We start from the raw sequence: 18,194 nt of genomic DNA, 5'->3' as shown, positions 1-18,194 counted from the left end.
TGATGAAGAACAGTATTTGAGACTTACTGACTTAGAAGCTAGAACGGACCAGGCTCAGATAACTGCTTGGTCAGGACAAGAGCTGCTGCAAGAACAGTCTGGCCAGGCTGACAGTGGGCTACTCCGGTTATGTATGTGCTCAATTTTGGACGTACAACTGGAAGAGCTTATGAGCCCTCCAAGTGTAGTTGTCTAGGAAATAGGTGGGGAAATGGGTCTAGGATGGACGAAAGAAGCCAAGCAGGCCTAGATTTGGGGTTCCTCGGTGGATCAGTGATAGCTGGAGCTTTGGGATGGCGGAAGTCCACCATCCCTGGGCAAGAAGGTGTGGAGTATGAAGAGGAAAGGGCGGAAATGGGAGGAGCCAGGGGCACAGAGTGGATGGGAGTTCCAGTAAGAAGTAGGCATGGCCAGGAAGTTAGGAGAAAACCAAAAGAAAATCATATGCTACAAACCCAAGGAGGAAAGCTTTAGCAAGGTGGAGCCCAGTTCTTGAGATGCAGCTCAGAGGCCAAAGAAGCTGAAGGCTGAAGACCCCATGGTTGGTGACTGGGACTTCAGTGAGAGCAATTTGGGGAAACACTAGACAGAAGTAGAGTGACCATCTGTATCACTTTGCCCAGGACTGAGGGGCTTCTTGGAACTTTCAGGGCTAAAACCAAGGCAAGACAGTCCCCACACAAACTGGGGTGGTTAGAACCCCAAATAGGCAAGGTTTAAACAAGTAGGTGAGGTGGAGGCAAAAAGCATGGATTCTTTTCCTGAAAGACTCAACTCTAAAGAGCAGAAGATAGAGTAATATCTAGAGGAGAGTTTCCACTTCTTTATTCTTCCTCGTTCTTATTTTTAAACCATACGAAAGGTTTATTTCTAGGAGGAGAGGTACAAGTGAGGGAGAGGCTGAAGAAACAGATGACTAAAGATGTGATGCAGCAACATTTTGTTCTCATGAAGGGGGAAGGGGAAGAATGCTGAGCCTCAAAGGCTGGAGAAGGTCCTGCCTGCTGGAGAGAAAAACTGTGAAAGAAGGGCTGGGAAATAGAGGGAGATAACAACAGACGCTCTCCATCTTGTTGGGATGTGGGAGTGAAGAGAGGGCTAGGACAGAGGCTTGAATGGAGATGAGCAAAGGCTTAGGACAGCTATTTAAAGGATGCAGGAAGACACTCCAACACATTCCAGGGGCTGAGGTGGGGAATCATGAATATGCAGCATATAGTGTACTTACTAGTACCAACTAGGTTAAGATCAGTAGCCTGTCCAAAGTCATAAAATTACCAGTGTATTATATTTCTGATTTTTTTAAATATTTCTGATCTTTAAAAGTATCTACCATTGTACCTAAAAAAACAAACAAACAAACAAACAAAAACTCCACAACCCCTCAGGTGGCGAAACAAGAGACAAAAATTCTTCCTAACAAGCTGCACTAGAAAATGACATACAAGGGGCGCCTGGGTGGCTCAGTGGGTTAAAGCCTCTGCCTTCGGCTCAGGTCATGATCCCAGGGTCCTGGGATCGAGCCCCACATCGGGCTCTCTGCTCAGCAGAGAGCCTGCTTCCTCCTCTCTCTCTCTCTCTGCCTGCCTCTCTGCCTACTTGTGATCTCTGTCTGTCAAATAAATAAATAAAATCTTTAAAAAAAAAAAAAGAAAATGACATACGAGAGGAGGCAACAATACCATCAGCCCTTGGCAGGACTATTATTAACGGCTGCTACTTATGGTATTACAGCAGGTGGCATGACCATGGTCAGACACACAGGTGCTCAGCAGGGAAGGCCATGTGGGGAGAAGAGGAATCAGACATGGGGCAATTTGGAGCCTACGTAATGACCAAGCACACGTTCTCGGCATCCTGGATAACAGGTTGGGTTGGAATCTTGACGCAATGCCCAGCCATGGAGGCCTGCTACTAGAAACCAGACCTTCCTTCTTGGTGGGTATTTACACTTTCCCTATGCCAAATCCCCACTATAACTCGTTGTGAAGATTGTTATCCATTTTTGCCAAGGGGAAGACTGTGTCTCAATACCATTAAGTACTTGTCCACCTCGCTTAAGTTGCACAGATAAGATATAGCTAAGTTGATTGATCTAACCCCTCCCTTCAGCCTTCTTTTCACCTATAACGAGGATAGTAACAACACCTCAGCACAGGCCTTTGAAAGAATTAAATGAGACCAGAGCTGTAAAAGTACCAGGCACCCCACAGATGCTGTTTCTATATTTGTCTAGCGTAGTGGTTCTCAACTGGCAGCCATCTTGCCCCTCAGGGGACGTGGTAATGGAGATGTTCTTGTCGCGACTAGGGGAGTGTTCTTGTTATCTAGTGGGTAGAGGCCAGGGATGCTGCTAAACATTCTATTATGCTCAGGACAGCCTGCATAACAATGAATTATCTTGTGCAAAATGTCAATAGTGGTGAGGTTGAGAACCCTTGATGGTAGCAGAACGCAGGGGACTGAGAACCATACACACAAGCAAAGCACATTAGAGCCTTGCAAGCAGCAGCAGGTCTCACTGTTAGGGTACTTGCAGATCTGGATCTTGGGCCCATTACTTGCTTTTAACAAGTTACTTAACCTGTCTGAGGCCCTCTTTTCAAACGGGGATAATAAGAGCACCTACCTCATGGCACTGTTTAGAAGCTCAGGGCCAGCACATGGAAACACACAGTGCTGGTATTATCATTGTTCATGAAAGGCATGGAAAAATAGTGGGAGAAGGACAGTTTGTTTTACTGAACTCGGTAAAAAGAAAGAAGAAATTAAGAAAGAAACATTGCGAGGCGTCCGGGTGGCTCAGCAGGTTAAAGCCTCTGCCTTTGGCTCGGTCATGATCCCAGGGTCCTGGGATTGAGCCCCACGTGGGGCTCTATGCTCAGCGCTCTATGCTCAGCGGGGAGCCTGCTTCCCCCTCTCTCTCTCTGCCTGCCTCTCTTCCTACTTGTGATCTCTGTCACATAAATGGGTAAAATCTTAAAAAAGAAAGAAAGAAAGAAAGAAACATTGCAGTGACTGCCAGCCTTAGTAATTGTCACAGGGTTGTTAATGTTTTCCTCCTGTGAAATTCTACCCTGGATAATAGTCCTCACAAAGTAGTTCAGAGAAATTAAATGACAGTTGAATAATATTCTGCCAACACAATGGAATTAATCACTTTTTATCACTTTGAAAGAAATCAGAGAGACACCAAGCTTCTGGAATTGGAAAAGTTCTCATCATTAACAAGACTCATTGCTATATTTCTTGTGGCGCTAACTGAAGAAAGGTTTTATACAGAGTAAAGAGACTCAGTAATAGCCCTTAAAGCTGTCTGCCATGACTTGATACCCATTTGTTTCTTGACAAATTCCTTTCTGAAAATATCACAGCACTTAGATTTGTACAAACATTAATCTGGATTTTAACGTCTTTTGTAGTAACACGGGGGTTTCTACTTTCACTCATGTAGATATTCTTAGAATCTGCCTTGAACCAAGGCAGCTCTCTTTGCAATGTCATTAATCAGTAAATGACATCTCCTTACACTTCCTGAATGTTGGCCTTCATGCATTTTCATGGCAGGTCTGCAGAACTAAAGGGCTCCTTCTTTTCTTTCCAGCTGCTCACTCCCCACCCAGTCTTTCCTGCTCTGTCCCTCAACCATGCTGATGATGTCATGTGTTCCACCACATCATGGCCGGTTAAAACATTTATCTGACTTTTCCCCCAAACGTCTCTCAAATGACAGATCAGACACTTCCGAGCTTCTTCAGATTCCATCAATCAAACCTGTTATTTAGGGAACAGAGACTCCTTAGGAAACTTGTACCCTCACCATTCCCTTCCATTGGGAAAGTGTGGGTATAGGGAGTGAGGACACCAGGGAGACAGAAACCAAGCAAGGAGGAACTGGGGTGGCGAGTGGAACAGGAGGAGAAAGGGGAGACAGCGTTTACAGCTTGTAGGGGAAAGGGCAATCACCAGGCATCAGCCCAAAGAGAGCATGAGACTCACAACTCTAATGGCTTCGGTATGTACAAACTATTGACAAGTGTATATAAAATAGGTATATGTTCAGAACCAGTTAAGCAGCCCCAAGTTTTATATATTTCCCCTCAGAGCTACCCAGCAAGCTATGAAGAAATGATAAGAGAAGGAATATTATGCCCTTCCTCTCTTATAAGGAAACTTAGATACAAAGAGGTTATAACTTGCCCAGTGCCACCTTAGCAAAGTGGTTGAAGAATGGGAAAAGGAGAGAAACGGACCCCCAGGTTTGCCTAATTTAAGCCACCTACATCAAGAAAAGCTGACAGGAAAAAAAAAAAATACATATATATATCGCGAGAGCAACAAGCGACCAGAGAAACAGAAGGAAAGTAAGCAACAGCACTGGTAAAAGTGTTAAGAAATGGAAGAAGGATAATGTGATGGGAAGAAGAGAGCAGAACACTTCCAGTGTCAGAGAAGAGTCCCCCCCCCACACAAGGACCAACACAGCGGAGGTCGGCGGTGGACCACTGGCCTCCTGTCCTCAGTAACACAGCAAGGCAAGAAGACCAAAGCGAAAACCATCCTCTAAGAAAACACCCCAATCAATAACGTATCTTCGCTCCAGGCTTTTCAATATAGGCTTTAATTCATAATGCACTCAAAGGGGACGGAAAGGAAGGGACCAGAGCACTGTTGGGAAGGGGCAATTAAACTAAACACACTGACCTTTCGCTGAAAAGTTGGAGAAGTGTCCGGTGGCTACAGAAGCCACCGCTTGCCCCTTCCACCATGCCCACCCCATTTCCCAAAGCCCAGCTTGGTTTCTTGGTAAGAACCTACCAACGGCTTTTTTATGGCTTTCTTTCTTTCTTTCTTTCAACACTTGAAGCTATAATTAAAACAACCCCCAACTGCTCTTCATCTTTTTCTTAAGTTTCTTTTATTAATTGAATATTTTAAAACCCCGTTTCATCTCCACGTGCACTTTCCAGCGTTCTTAGGCATAGGAGAAACCCGGAGGCGGGAGCTCCCCACAGCAGTCTCAAAACCCGCAACGGCACCTCTCCCTTAGTCCCGGTGCGCCCCCTCCTCCCCGGGCGCCCCTTCCCAAACCCCGTCCGGTCTCCAGAGGCTGGAGTAAGCCGTGCGGCTGTAGCCCGCGCTGTAATCGTAGGACACCTGATGCGGCGGCGGTGGCGGGGGCAGGGCGCAGTCTGAGAAGAAGGGGGCGAAAGACGCCAAGAGGCCGGGCGCATCCTCGCCGCCGGGAGAGTCCGCCGCAGTGGGGTACAGGGGGCGCAAGGGCTCATTCAAGGTCAAGCCGCCGCGGGGGGCGGCCAGCGGCGGTTTCTTGGTCGGAGGGCAGCCTGGGGCGCTCCAGGACTCGGAGTACAGTAGGCTCCCCACCATCGCCGGTGGCGGCTCAAAGAGACCAGGCTCCAGCTCCGGGGGACCCCGCAAGACGGCGGCTCCCGTGGGAAAAACATCGAGAGGCTCCGCGGCGAGCAAGACACTCGCCTCGGTGCCGGCGCCGTAGTCGGGACCCAGCAGCTCGAAGAACTCCACGGCTTCCGCGCCCGCGCCCTTCTCCAAATCGCCCAAGCTCACTCCGGGCCCCGACGGGCCGCAACCGCTGCCGCCCGCCCTGGACGGCTCGGTGAAGAAGGACGGGGGCAGGTTGCGGGCTCGCAACGGGACCTTCCTGGCGCCGGGGACTGCCGTACCTCCCGCGGAGCCGGCCGCGTCCCCTCCCGAGCCCCCAGCGCCCGCTCCACCGAGCCCGGCCACCCGCGCCGCCACCGAACCCCCGGCCCGCTCGTCGCCCCCAGGGACGTGGCGCAGCGAGTCGAAGAGCGCGGCGAGGCTCCGGCTCTGCAGGCTGGCGGCAGCCGCGGCCTGCGATGCCTCCCGCCGAGGAGCCGCCTTGCCGTGGGGCGGGACCGCGACGGTCTGGGCGCCCGGGGCGGCGAGCGGCCGCTTGGCCGGTGTATCCGCAGCGCCTGGAGAGGGCGGGCAGGGGGCCGCGGTGCCCATGAGGCCGCTGCAGCGCTTGATCTGCTTCTGCAGGTACTTGCGGTGGTTCACCTTCCGCTTCGACTTGCCGGGCTTGTCCAGTGCCAGCTTGATGTTGCTGGACGCCGAGTCGATGAAGCTGAGCAGGTCGCGGGTGGCCTCGCGCACGTCCCCGCCCTCGGCGCCCGCCAGCAGCGCGCCCGCTGGTGTCCCGGTCTCATCATCCTCGAAACAGCAGCCCTTGTCCAGGGCTCCGAAGGCGCCCCCCAGCCCGTCCGGGGAGCCCCCGAAGCCGAAGGGGACGAACGGGTGCGTGCTGAGGAGCGCCGCCTGCACCGCCATCGCCGCGACTCCCGAGCGGCCCGCCGCGCGGCCGGTGAGCCCCCGGCCGATTCCCGCCCGCGACCCAGGCCCGGCTCCCGCACCCGCGCGGCGCGCGCGGCGCAGCGTCCTCTCTCCGGGCCGGGCTCGGCGCTCGGCCTCGCGGGGGAGCTCATTAGGTCTTGTAAGCGAGGGGCGGAGGGAGGGAGCGCGAGGCTACCGCCTCGGTGGCGGAGGGGAGGGGCTTACTTAGCCAGGCCGGGGGCGGGGGTTAGGGGGTCGTTTTTCTAACTTTCTGGGCTTTCTCAAGCTCATCGCTTTAACCCCTTCGTTTCCCTGCGACGTTTCTGTTGGCCAGCTGCAGCAGCACGAGCCGAGGATAAGACGGCCTGTTCTCAAACTCCCGTTCCTGTACCACCACGCTCTGGCGCGGGAGACTCTCCCTGAGGCTGAGAAGGCAAGAGTTCGGAGAGGTGGGTTCAGCCCCCTGCTCTGGTAACCACAGTAGTCACCAGCTCCTGGGGGCTTGCTTATGCCAGGCTCTGTGTGTACATTATCACATTAACTTTTTAACAGTACGTCTTATTAATAGTAAGTGCATACTCTCATCACCATCTAACAAATGAAGAAACAGCCTCAGAGACTTTGGTGAGTTGGCCTAGCCGCATCCAGTCCATTTCAACTCCGAAGCCATTCCTGAGTCCTTGACAGAACCTGTGCTTTCTCTTGGCCCGCTCCTCCTTATCTATGTGTTGAGAGAAGAAAACTGCTGTCTCTTCAAGCCGTAGACCTGCTCTGAAGAAGTCTAACTGGAGTTTTCTGCGGGACTCTCGAGACCGGTGCTCTTTCTTCTACCCTATTTCTATTATACTCTTCTATTACTAGAAGTAACAGTTAGCCCCTAGTAAACTGAAGCATACACTTGGCCCATCTTTTAATATTGTAAATAGAGAGCAGGAGGCAAAGGAGAATGGAGCCCTAAGCTCTAAGCCAGCTGGTGCTTGAGAGAGCACACAAATCCTGTGTGTGTATAAAACTTTCAGCGTCTTAGGACAAAGTATGGATGGGAACCTCTCCCCTACTCACATCCCATTTAAGTTGTCCTCCTGGAACTTCTGTTGCATTTCAATGATTGCCATGAAGTTCACTTGGACCCAGTTTCACCCGGGCATGGAATAGAGAAACTGAGCAATATAGTAGACCATGGAAGATCATTCAGAGAAGATGGGTCTGTTCCCCATTCTGTCGTAGCTCTGCCACTCAGTAGCTCTGTGATTTGGGTTAAAATCCATATTCTGATAAGTACATGGCTTTGGCCAAACCAGCCAACCTCTCTCTGCCTTAATTTACTCATAGTAAATGCAGGTAAGGTTGCCCACCTCATGGGGGCACCTGTCATATTTAAAGGAAACATCCTGTGAAAAATCCTTCTCTGTTGACTCATGCATACCCTATGTGAGTATTCCCCCTCACTTCTCTAAGACACAAAAAAGTGACTGTATTCCCTCATGTGTCTTTTCTGTCACAGGGTGTTCATGAGTATTCAATGAAATCACATATATCAAGATGCAGCGATAGAAAAGACATATAAGGTGTGTGACACGGTAATCTCTAAATAAGTTATGATGGGGCGCCTGGGTGGCTCAGTTGGTTAAGCAACGGACTCTTGATTTCAGCTCCGTTCATTATCTCAGGGTTGTGAGAGTGTGCTCCTCGCTCAGCAGGGAGTCTGCTTGAGCTTCTCTCTCTCTCCCTCCTCCCCAAAATAAACGAATAAATCTTTAAAAAGAAATAATTAAGTTATGATAGTTCAGATGCAGAGTCTGCCTCAGGGAGATCCAGATGGTCTCTTATAAAACTTTTTTTTTTTTTTTTGCTTTCCAATTAAAACTTTCTTAAGTTTTATTTTTCAGGATGTAGCAAGATGGTTTTTGAGCACCCTAAAGGCACAGACTGACCAAAGAGAAGCCAGGTGAGCACTCTCCATTTAGGAGATGAAGTAGACACTTCCCAAGCCAACAGAGCTGAATCAAACTTTTTATTATTTTTTAATTAAGGTGGTTCAGGTATAATGTATCTTTCATTAAACTTACACACAGGATTTTGTCTTCCATCATTAGACTATCTGTTTTACTCTTGGTGACATTTGCACTAAGAAAGTTGTGTGAATTATATTTCTCACCCATCCGATGTGGATGTCAGTACTTACCTTCCCCTTTTTGATAGGACCATTCCATAGGCCTCCAGCTCTGGCAGCTAAGAGCACTCTTTTTTCACCTTCTTTTAACTGAGCAGTACAAATCCCCAGACACAGACAGCACAGGGCTTTACATTTAACTGTTACTTTTAGTCTGAAAAATTTCTCTTAATCTTCAGAGAGTTAACTAAGCCCTAACATAATCATATTCAACATAAGTAGAATATGAAAGGTGTCATATGTAGAAGTCATTTCATTTCCAGATCTTTGGAATGTTAAGCTCAGAGCTGATTTGGAATTAGATGAGACCAGGTTCAAATTCTGGCATGCCACCTACTAGGAAAAAGTCCTTGGACAAGTCAGTTTGTCTTCTCGAGGCTCAGTTTTTTGATCTGAAAAAAATGGGAATGGTTATGACTGTTCTCAGACTCTATGTGCAAAATATATGATATAACAGGAAAATAATACCTCTGAGTCTTTTCTCATCTGTGCAATAAAGATCATTTCAACTCCTCAAAGATTTTGTGAGTTGGTGTTTATGAAAGTTCCTGGTATGAAACAGCAGCTCAAGAAATATCCACTCTTTTGATTCCTTAGGCCTCACCAGTTTCTTACCAACACATCACTCTATAAAATCAGCATCATCTGCCCTTTCCCCCAACAAAGTGACTATTTTCAAATGCAAGAGGGCAGCTCCACTTGCTGGCTATAGAAACTTAGAAAAAGGCAATACAATGTAGCAGAAGGAGAGCTGAAATTAGAGCCTGAGATGAACACTGGAGTCCAGTCCTGCCTTTTATTAGCCAACTGATCATAGAAAAGTCCAATGTACCCATCTATAATATGGAAATAACAGTGTGAACCGATCTGATAAAGGTATTGTGAAAATCAATGAGCTAATGCAAAAGGAAGTTCTTTGTCAACCGTAAAGCTCTATATACACATATAAGATATTTGTGGCTTAGAAGTTCTGTGGCCTGATTCACAAACAAGTCATTGTAATACGATGCAATACGTGTCTCAGTGAAGTAACTTCAAGGTGCAATAGTTGATGGGATCAGAGGACCCTCAAGTCTGCTTAGAAAAGTCAGGGAAGCCTGATCTGAAAAAAATGGGAATGGTTATACATGAAGCAGAGAACACAAAAAATGGAAATAAAGATTAAAAGAGATCAAGAAATGTACCAAAGGTACCAAATGCTACCAGCAGGTAGCATTTGAGCTAAGACTTAAATGATGCATTTGGGCATACCGAGCAAGCAAGCTGTATCTGTGGGAACAGCCTGGGCAGAGTCGTGGTCATATGAAAGTAAGGGTGTTTATGGAAAACTATAGATAATAAAGCAACAAAGAACAACTTCTACTTGAAATAACTAGTACCTGAGGCCAAAATAAATCTTTAGATTGACTATATCCAACTAAATTGTACATGGAGACCCCACTTCATGGTCTGAGATGCTTTCCCCCTTGATCTCCTTTCCTTTGGGAAGAGCTCTTTCTGGGATGAAATTAGTTTCAGCGGTCAGTGGCCAGCCCCTGCCAGGCCCATCGGCCCCTCCTTCTACACCCCGAGTGAGCACACTCACTTGAATGGCTTTGACATCAATACATTTCACTTCCTATGGGGCAGAGGGACCCAGCTCCAGCATGCACGAGGGCCTCCCTGCACAGCTCTGAAGTAGAGCTCTTTTGCCCCAGTGATACCTAATGCTAAGCAAGCGGGATTAGTCTCCTTGGGAACCAAGCCCCCCAGGGGCTCAAGGGCTGAACTGCCCCAAACCGTTTGGGAGAATTGAGATTTCATATTGTTCTTTTACACTTGGATTTCAGGACATTACTTAGACAAAAGCCCACCTGAGAGCTGCCTCCTTTCTTGTGGGTAAATATAGCAGCAGGACCAAGAGCTGATTTACTTATTTTGTTTCCCTCTTTGTAACTTTAATCATACTCCCTGCAGGACAATCTTAGTCCTCAGAGATGTCAGGAATGCACATTCATAAAGGGAAAAATAATTATGCATCTCTCCTCTTTCTCTCTTCTCCCCCCTTACCGATTTCCTATAGCTATTTTTGAAACCTCAAGTAAAATAAATCAATTCCTCTGTTTCACCACAGTATTTACTACATTATCATTTTCATCATGAAATAACATTACCTCACAAATTGTGCACACCCAAAAAGTACTTCTTGTTTTCTTTCTCATCCTTTCCTCCTACAAACCCCCTACAAACTCCTAGAAACAAACATTCTATTAACACTAGATCTTAATGTCCATCTTAAAATATTAGATGTTATTCTGGTTATCTATAATTGTAGCGCAAACTACTCCAAAACTGAGTAACTAAAAACAAACAACATTTTATTGCATCGCACCATATTGAGGATTAGTAATTTGAGCAATCCTTGGCTGAGTGGTCCTTCTGGTCCATTCCACATCGACTATGGCTGGTCTGGAGGATCCAAGATGGTGTCCTTCACATGACTGCTCCTGTGCCTGCATGTTCTGGCCTCTGCAACATACCGATCGAAGAGTACTCAGACTTCCTACATGGTGGCTCAGGAATCGCAGAGACAATGCTGCAAGTGGCCCCATCTGGCAATTCCCAGGCTTTTTATGAAATAGTCCCAGAACTCCCAGGATGTCATTTTCACGATATTCTACTGGTCAAGCTAGTCACTAAGGCCAGCTCAGATTCAAGTTGGAAGAAATAGCAAAGAATTGGTTTGGTACACTTCTTGATCTCTTTTCATCTTTATTGCCTCCATTTTTTGGTCTTCTCTGCAATTGGTTTATTGAAGAAATTGGTCATTGTCTTGTCATCTCTCCCACATTCTAATTTACTTAGTTGCATCCATTTCCACAATGTCATTTAACATGTTTCTCTGGCCCTTGTTTCCTATAAATGGGAAGTAGATGTTGAGTCTTGATCAGATTCATGTTCTTTTTTTATTCTGTAGTATGCATCCACAACAATAGAATAGGATAGAACAATAGAATACTGCTACAATATGTATAATACTTTCATAATAACAATGCCAATATTCTTACTAATAACATAATTACTACAAACAATTCTTTTTCCTTCTTCTTCTTCTTCTTCTTCTTCTTTTTTTTTTTTTTTTTTTTGCCATCCTTTTATCCTCCAAACATATCCCACTAGTGAGAAACAGTCCAATTACTATGTTTTAAATTCACCTCAAAAAAATCCTATGTGGGGTGGGGGGCACCTGGGTGGCTCAGTGGGTGAAGCCTCTGCCTTTGGCTCAGGTCATGGTCCCAGGGTTCTGGGATGGAGCCCTGCATCGGGCTCTCTGCTCAGCGGGGAGCCTGCTTCCCCCTCCCCACCTGCCTGCCTGTCTGTCTACTTGTGATCTCTGTCTGTCAAATAAATAAATAAAATCTTTAAAAAAAATTCCTGTGTGGGGATGCCTGGGTGGCTCAGTGGCTTAAGCGTCTGCCTTTGACTCAAGTTAGGATCCCGGGGTCCTGGGATCAAGTTCCACGTCAGGTTGCTTGCTCAGCGGGGAACCTGCTTTTCCCTTTGTTTGCTGCTCCCCCCTCTCACAAGTGAGAGCTTGTGAGCTCTCACTCTCTCTCTGACAAATAAATAAAATTTTAAAAATACAAAAATCCCATGTGGCTAGGCCACCAATTCAATAAAAAGGTAGGTTCATTTGTTTTACTTTGCTTTATATAAAAATCACTTTATAAATCTTTGTTTCATAATTTTCAAAAACTTACATGGTTTCAAAGTTAAAATGACACCAAAGAAATATTCAGGGAGGGCTAGCTTCCACTGTAGCCCCTCTATCCTATTTTCTCCCCTCTTCCTATAAGTAATCATTATTGTTGTTTTGTTTGGGTTTATTGTTAGATAATAATATTTTTATTATATATGCTTTCCTCTACCTTGTTTCTTTCACTCAACAATAATATATCTTCATTTATTTTCTTTTACAGTTGTCTAATATTTCACTGAGTGGATCTCCTCAGTTTATTCAAACAGTGTTCTTATGATTAACTTAGCTGGGGTTTTTCCAGGCCTTTTATATTACAAACAGTGCTACAATGAATAGCTTCAATATAAAACCAAGATTTACTAACTACTAGTCTGGGGCTCCTTTCATAATACCAGTGTAGTTATGAATTGCTTAGGAAAAATAGAAGGATCCTTCGTACTAGAGCCAGTTAGGTATTTCTTTCAAGGGTTCTCATGAAGAGGAAAATGTAAAATGGAGTGAACGATCTTCATATGCAATAGTTGTTGGTGGATTATTATAAGAATGGCCCCAGGGTGCCTGGACAGGTGGGTTAAGTGTCTGCCTCTTGATCTCATGTCAGGTCTCCACTTCACAATCTACTTAATAAAAGGGGTGGGGGGGAAGAATGGCCCCAGTGAATCACTGATCCCTGGATCCAAACCCCTTTGCAGTATGATATTGGAACTCTTCCCATAGTTTATTTCTCTACACCTTCGAATCTGTACTCGAGACAGTACACATGTTCCAGCCTTTGTAATTTCCAACTTAAGAGATTTGGCAGTTTCCGCTTTCATATTCTTGGAACCCTGAGGCCCCGCACTGCGAACAATCCCAGGCGAATCAAGTTACCCCTGAGGACAGCCAGCACTACTGCGAGACATGCCAGTGAGGCCATTCTACACCCTCCAAACCCAGTCAAATCATCAGACAACTAAAGTCACAGGAATGGTTCCAGGAAACACCTGCAAAAGAACCATTCATATTGCCAACCAATACAACTGTTATGAAATAATAAGTTTTGGTTTTAAGCCAGTAAATTTTGGGATGGTTTGTTAGGAAACAAGTTTCATTGGCTATTTGCTAAATAATAGCTCACTGTGGAAGAACAGCCCCTCACGCCAGTAAATCCTAACAAAGCAACTAAACAGAAAGCCTTCACTCTAATTGAGCACCTTGGAAGTATTTCTTGAGGAAGATAATTTCTGCCCTGCCCACTTCAAATGAGATAAATGACATGAAAACACTCTGCAAACAGGGAAGCATCCTACTAGTCTCTCTTTGTCCACTTTTTAAAAAAAATGCTATTAGCTGTCCAAAATATTGCTAAACTAGGGCAGCAAATAGTACATACCTAAAATCAACATTAGATTCTCCTACCCTAGACGATCACTAAGTTGATGTTTCCTAAACTGTACCCTCCACTCCCTGCTTGTCATCAATGATTGCTCAGCTGATCCCCAGTTGATTTCAAGGGAAAAAGCTGAAGCAATTCTGTGTACATATTCCATAAATTTTAAATTAAAAATTAATTATGACTTTCATAGAAATCACAATTTATTCTTTATAATCATATCCTAGTGGTTACACATGTATTACAAGGACTGCATATGTTTATTCCAGCTAAATTATGTGACCGTTCAGTTAACAGATGTGCTTTTCACTTCATTTTTATGTAATTTACACATTACAGTTGTTGTTAGTTATATTTTCATTCTTTTCGTTAATATAGTACATGTCTGGATCTCAAATCTGTGAAAGTAGATCAATTGGCTTCAAAGAAGTTTTTGTAGTACTAAATTAGTGAGAAAAATATAAAGAACATTGTTTTATTATATATAGTGAACAAGACAAATGAAAATATAAAATGTATATGCTGGCATTAATGTATCTCCGAGTGGAATAATTTATAAAACACTGCAAAAGGAAAGAAAAAGGAAGAAGAAATTTGGAAACTAGCTGATTTGGGCCACAGGACCCGGTAAAGCTTCCGATTTTGAGAAAGCATGAGTGAGAAGGGAGACTGAAAATAGGAATTGGCTGAAAGCCTGTGTAAGAAGCAGTTAGTTTCTAAGATCCTTTCCCAATCTCATGCAGTCACAAAACAACCTCTCTTCTAATTGGATTTGGAAACAAGGTTTTTATTTCCTATGGATTTGGACCCAGTATGTTTCCAGTCTAGGGGATTCCCTGTGCAATGGAGAGTGAACAATGAGGGATTAAATGAAGCCCCACGTTATGAATAATGACTCTCAACATTTTAAGTTGGTTTCAGAATGTTTGCAGCAGGTTATCTACTCCTCAGTCAGAAAAATTGGAGTACTCTTCTCTGAAGGGTTAATAGCACATGAAAAAAATTGGATAGATTTCCAATAAGCTTTTTAGGTATCCACTCTTAAAAACGAACTGTCATCCAATGTTCATCAAATATTTTGGCAATGTCTTCAACATGGATGGCAGAGACAAACAAAACAAAAACAAGAACAAAAGGCTGTGGGGAATGAGAATCCTAGAGGAAACTGACAATGCAAAGAATAAAGGAAAACTTCCATATAAATTATAATTAAAAGATATAAAATAAGGTTAAAGATATGAGAAAATACTGGAATCATGAATCAAGAGTTAATGATACCAAAAAAAGGGAAAGGAATCAAAAACAAGGACAAGCTCTTAGAAATTTGTGGTAATACATTTTAAAAAGTCAATAGAACGATTGGAAGATAAAGTTGAGGAAATCTCCTAGAGAGAACAAAAGCCAAAGATATGTTCAACATTAAGCCTAAAGGAATTTCAGAACAGAGAATAGACAAAATGGAGAAGAAAGTAGTATCAAAGAAATAAAACAAGAAGTAGGGGAGGAAGGTGGGAGGTTAGGTGAGCCTGGTGGTGCGTATTCAGGAAGGCACGTATTGCATGGAGCACTGGGTGTGGTGCAGAAACAATGAATCTTGGAACACTGAAAAAATAAATTAAATAATTAAATAAATAAAACAAGGAAATTTTTTAGAACTGAAAGATATACATTTCCAAATTAAAAGAACCAACTAAATGCCTAGCAAACTTCATGAAAAGAAAGACCCACACCAAAGCACATTACAGATTTTTAGAATATCAAAGAATAAAGAACCCTAGGGAAAAATAAACATCATGTACAAAAAATAAAAATAAAAATGGAATCAGAATAACATCAGACCTAGAGTCTCCTGGGTGGCTCAGTCAGTTAAGGTTTTGTGATTTCAGCTCAGGTCATGATTTCATGGTTGTGAGATCCAGCCCCACACTAAGCTCTGTGCTGAGCCTGCAGAGTCTGTTTAAGATTCTCTTGCCTCTCCCTCTGCACCACCCCCCTTCACTGTTTGCACTCTCTTCCCCCCCCCCCAAAATAAATAAATAAATAAATAAAACCTCTCATTAATAACACTGAAACCTGGAAAACAACAGAGCAATGACCTTAAAAATCTTAGAGAAAATTATTTCCTACTTAGAATTCTATACCAAACCCAGTGATCACTCGAGCGTGAGTGTAGAACAGCAACATATTCAGACATGTAATACCTTATAGTATTACAGTCCCTCAAGTATTATAGTCCCTCAAGTATTATAGTCCCTCAAGAAACTTTTCTCAGGGAATCACTGAATAATGTGCTTCATGAAAAAGATAGAAGAAAAGAGTATCCAGAAAACAGGGGATCCATCATGAGATAGAATCAAATGGAATTCCCTGGATGATAACCAAGAGAAGTATCACAATAATAAACACAGAGCAGGTCAAGTGATGATAATTCATCCAAATTGAAACAGGAGAATGGAGAATTTCTGGAGAAGGAGGGGATGACTACAAGAAAAATAAATGAAAGTGGTCAATATACTTGGGGTTTTGACCATGATGGTGGGAGGTGGCAGATACCTTCGCTCCTTTCAATACCCCACACCTATTCTTAGCTGACAGAGCCTACTTACTCCTGCGGAAGCTGAGTATGACAGACGATTGCCTCTCCCTTTCAACTATAGCATGGCTTGAGATCCAATCTTGGCCAATGGGACATTAGGAGAAACTACTCTTAGAATTCTAGAGAGTCCCCCTTTACCTACGTATAAAAAGACAGATAAAAGGAGAGAATAGAAAGAGAGAGGAAGAAATGTTCCCCACCCTGCCTTTGTTCATATATAAGGGATACTTGGAGCTATAGGCAGACATCTTAGAACCATGAGGGGGAAAGCCTAAAAAGCAAAAATCAACCTGCTGAGTGAGGTTGGCAGACCAGAAATGTGAAAAGCACCTGGATCCTCAATGACATTATAATGTCACTGAATTAACCAATCCTCGAACTCCAATCTATAGACTTCTTTTTTAATTTTAAGATTTTATTTATTCATTTTTGAGAGAGAGAGAGCGTGCACAAGGTGGGGAGGAGCAGAAGGAGAAGCAGACTCCCCACTGGACAAGGAGCCCAGTGCAGAACTCAATCCCAGAACCCCTGGATCATGACTGAATTGAAGGCAGATGCTTAGCTAACTGGGCCACCTGCCACCTCCCCCCTCCCCCCGCCTTTTTTTTTTTTAAACATACAGTCTTCTTTAAGAGTGAGATAATAGGGGCGCCTTGGTGACTCAGTAGGTTAAGCATCTGCCTTTGGCTCAGGTCTTGATCTCGGGGCTCTCTGCTCGACCGGGAGTCTGCTGCTGCTTCTTCCTCTCCCTCTGTACTCTGTCTCAAATAAATAATAAAAATTTAAAAATAAGACTGAGACAATAAACCTCTTCTACTCTTAGTTGGGCATGATGCTACTTGCAATCGAAAGCATTCTAAATTTAAGAAGCTGTTATCCTTCTGTTACTGCATTTAGGGAAGAAGTAGTGAAATATACATAGAAAACTAAGTTACCCCTCCCACCACCAAAGAAGGCAGTCATTAACTTCAGGTAAAACAGAAAACTGCACAAGAAATTTCAGTAAAATATACATGAACTGGGAAGAATACTTATATAATCATAGAATCATCATTGAAAATGAATTTAACCCAACTTTGTGCTGGAACTATATGAAAGGACTGGGAAACTTAGAGGGGCAGCACCCCACAGGTGGAAAAGGTGTAAGTGTTCTGTAAGCAATAGTTTCAGGGAAGGTGGCCTTTTGAGGGGCAACACAAAAGATAAAAGGAAGAGAAAGCAGAACTGGACAAGGGGAGCCATCAGACTCCAATGCAGATCTGAGACCTCTAAAAGGAAAGCAAAGAGGAAGCCAAGCCCAGCAGGAAGGGCCTCAGACAGTTTGGTGATCTGACAGAAGTCTCTGCAAAACTGCAGGAGATGTCTGCTGCTAAGACGACTCATGAAAGGAGAAATACACTAGGCATTAGTAGATAGGCCATTGCATCAGCACTTTGTGCAGTCGTCATCTGAAGGGGTCACCTCCGTGTGAGTGTGATCAGCTTAGAAGAGGAGGAAGCCTGAGCAAGCTAACCCCTGAACACTGCCAGCTCACCATACTGGCATCAGCTAGGCAAGGAGTCCTTTCCTGAAGAGGGATCTGGGCAGTGCATCTCCCTGTCTGTCACATAAGACTCTTTTGAAATATGTGGGTAAAAATAGAAAGAAGAAATAGTTTTTGAATGTTTAGAGTGAGAGGGCACCTGGGTGGCTCAGTCATTAAGCATCTGCCTTCAACTGAGGTCATGATCCTGGAGTCCCTGGATGGAGCCCCGCATCAGGCTCTGCTCAGCAGAGAGCCTGCTTCTCCCTCTGCCCCTCACCTTGCTTATGCTCACTCTCTCTCTTCCTCGCTCTCCCTCTCAAATAAATAAATAAAATCTTTAAAAAGAATGTTTAGGGGCGCCTGGGTGGCTCAGTGGGTTAAAGCCTCTGCCTTCAGCTCAGGTCATGATCCCAGGGTCCTGGGATCGAGCCCCGCATCGGGCTCTCTGCTGAG

At 44.7% G+C, this 18,194-nt stretch overlaps 1 protein-coding gene and 1 long non-coding RNA gene across 3 annotated transcripts in view; both read right to left on the bottom strand.

Annotated features, from left to right (window-relative positions):
- Positions 1-4,899: 4,899 nt before the first annotated feature.
- FAM181B (family with sequence similarity 181 member B) lies at positions 4,900-6,434 on the bottom strand. The gene has a single exon (XM_059187840.1). It carries the CDS (start codon positions 6,331-6,333, stop codon positions 5,047-5,049), a length of 1,287 nt encoding a protein of 428 aa, XP_059043823.1. The 5' UTR covers positions 6,334-6,434; the 3' UTR covers positions 4,900-5,046.
- A 4,411-nt stretch (positions 6,435-10,845) lies between these two features.
- The window catches only part of LOC131840206 (uncharacterized), a 28,119-nt gene continuing 20,770 nt past the window's right edge, over positions 10,846-18,194 (bottom strand). For both annotated transcript variants that reach the window (XR_009357269.1, XR_009357272.1), the window contains one exon: positions 10,846-11,404. This is a non-coding gene — a long non-coding RNA (uncharacterized LOC131840206). The remainder of the gene's footprint in view (positions 11,405-18,194) is intronic.

Source organism: Mustela lutreola, chromosome 1, assembly GCF_030435805.1.
Source record: "Mustela lutreola isolate mMusLut2 chromosome 1, mMusLut2.pri, whole genome shotgun sequence".
NCBI classification, from domain to species: domain Eukaryota; kingdom Metazoa; phylum Chordata; class Mammalia; order Carnivora; family Mustelidae; genus Mustela; species Mustela lutreola.
Note: the sequence above shows the minus strand (reverse complement) of the source record. Positions and strands in the feature narration are given on the sequence as shown.

Bases quoted from the DNA above. Each gene is read 5' to 3' on its own strand.
- FAM181B (XM_059187840.1), bottom strand. From the start codon at position 6,333: ATGGCGGTGCAGGCGGCGCTCCTCAGCACGCACCCGTTCGTCCCCTTC.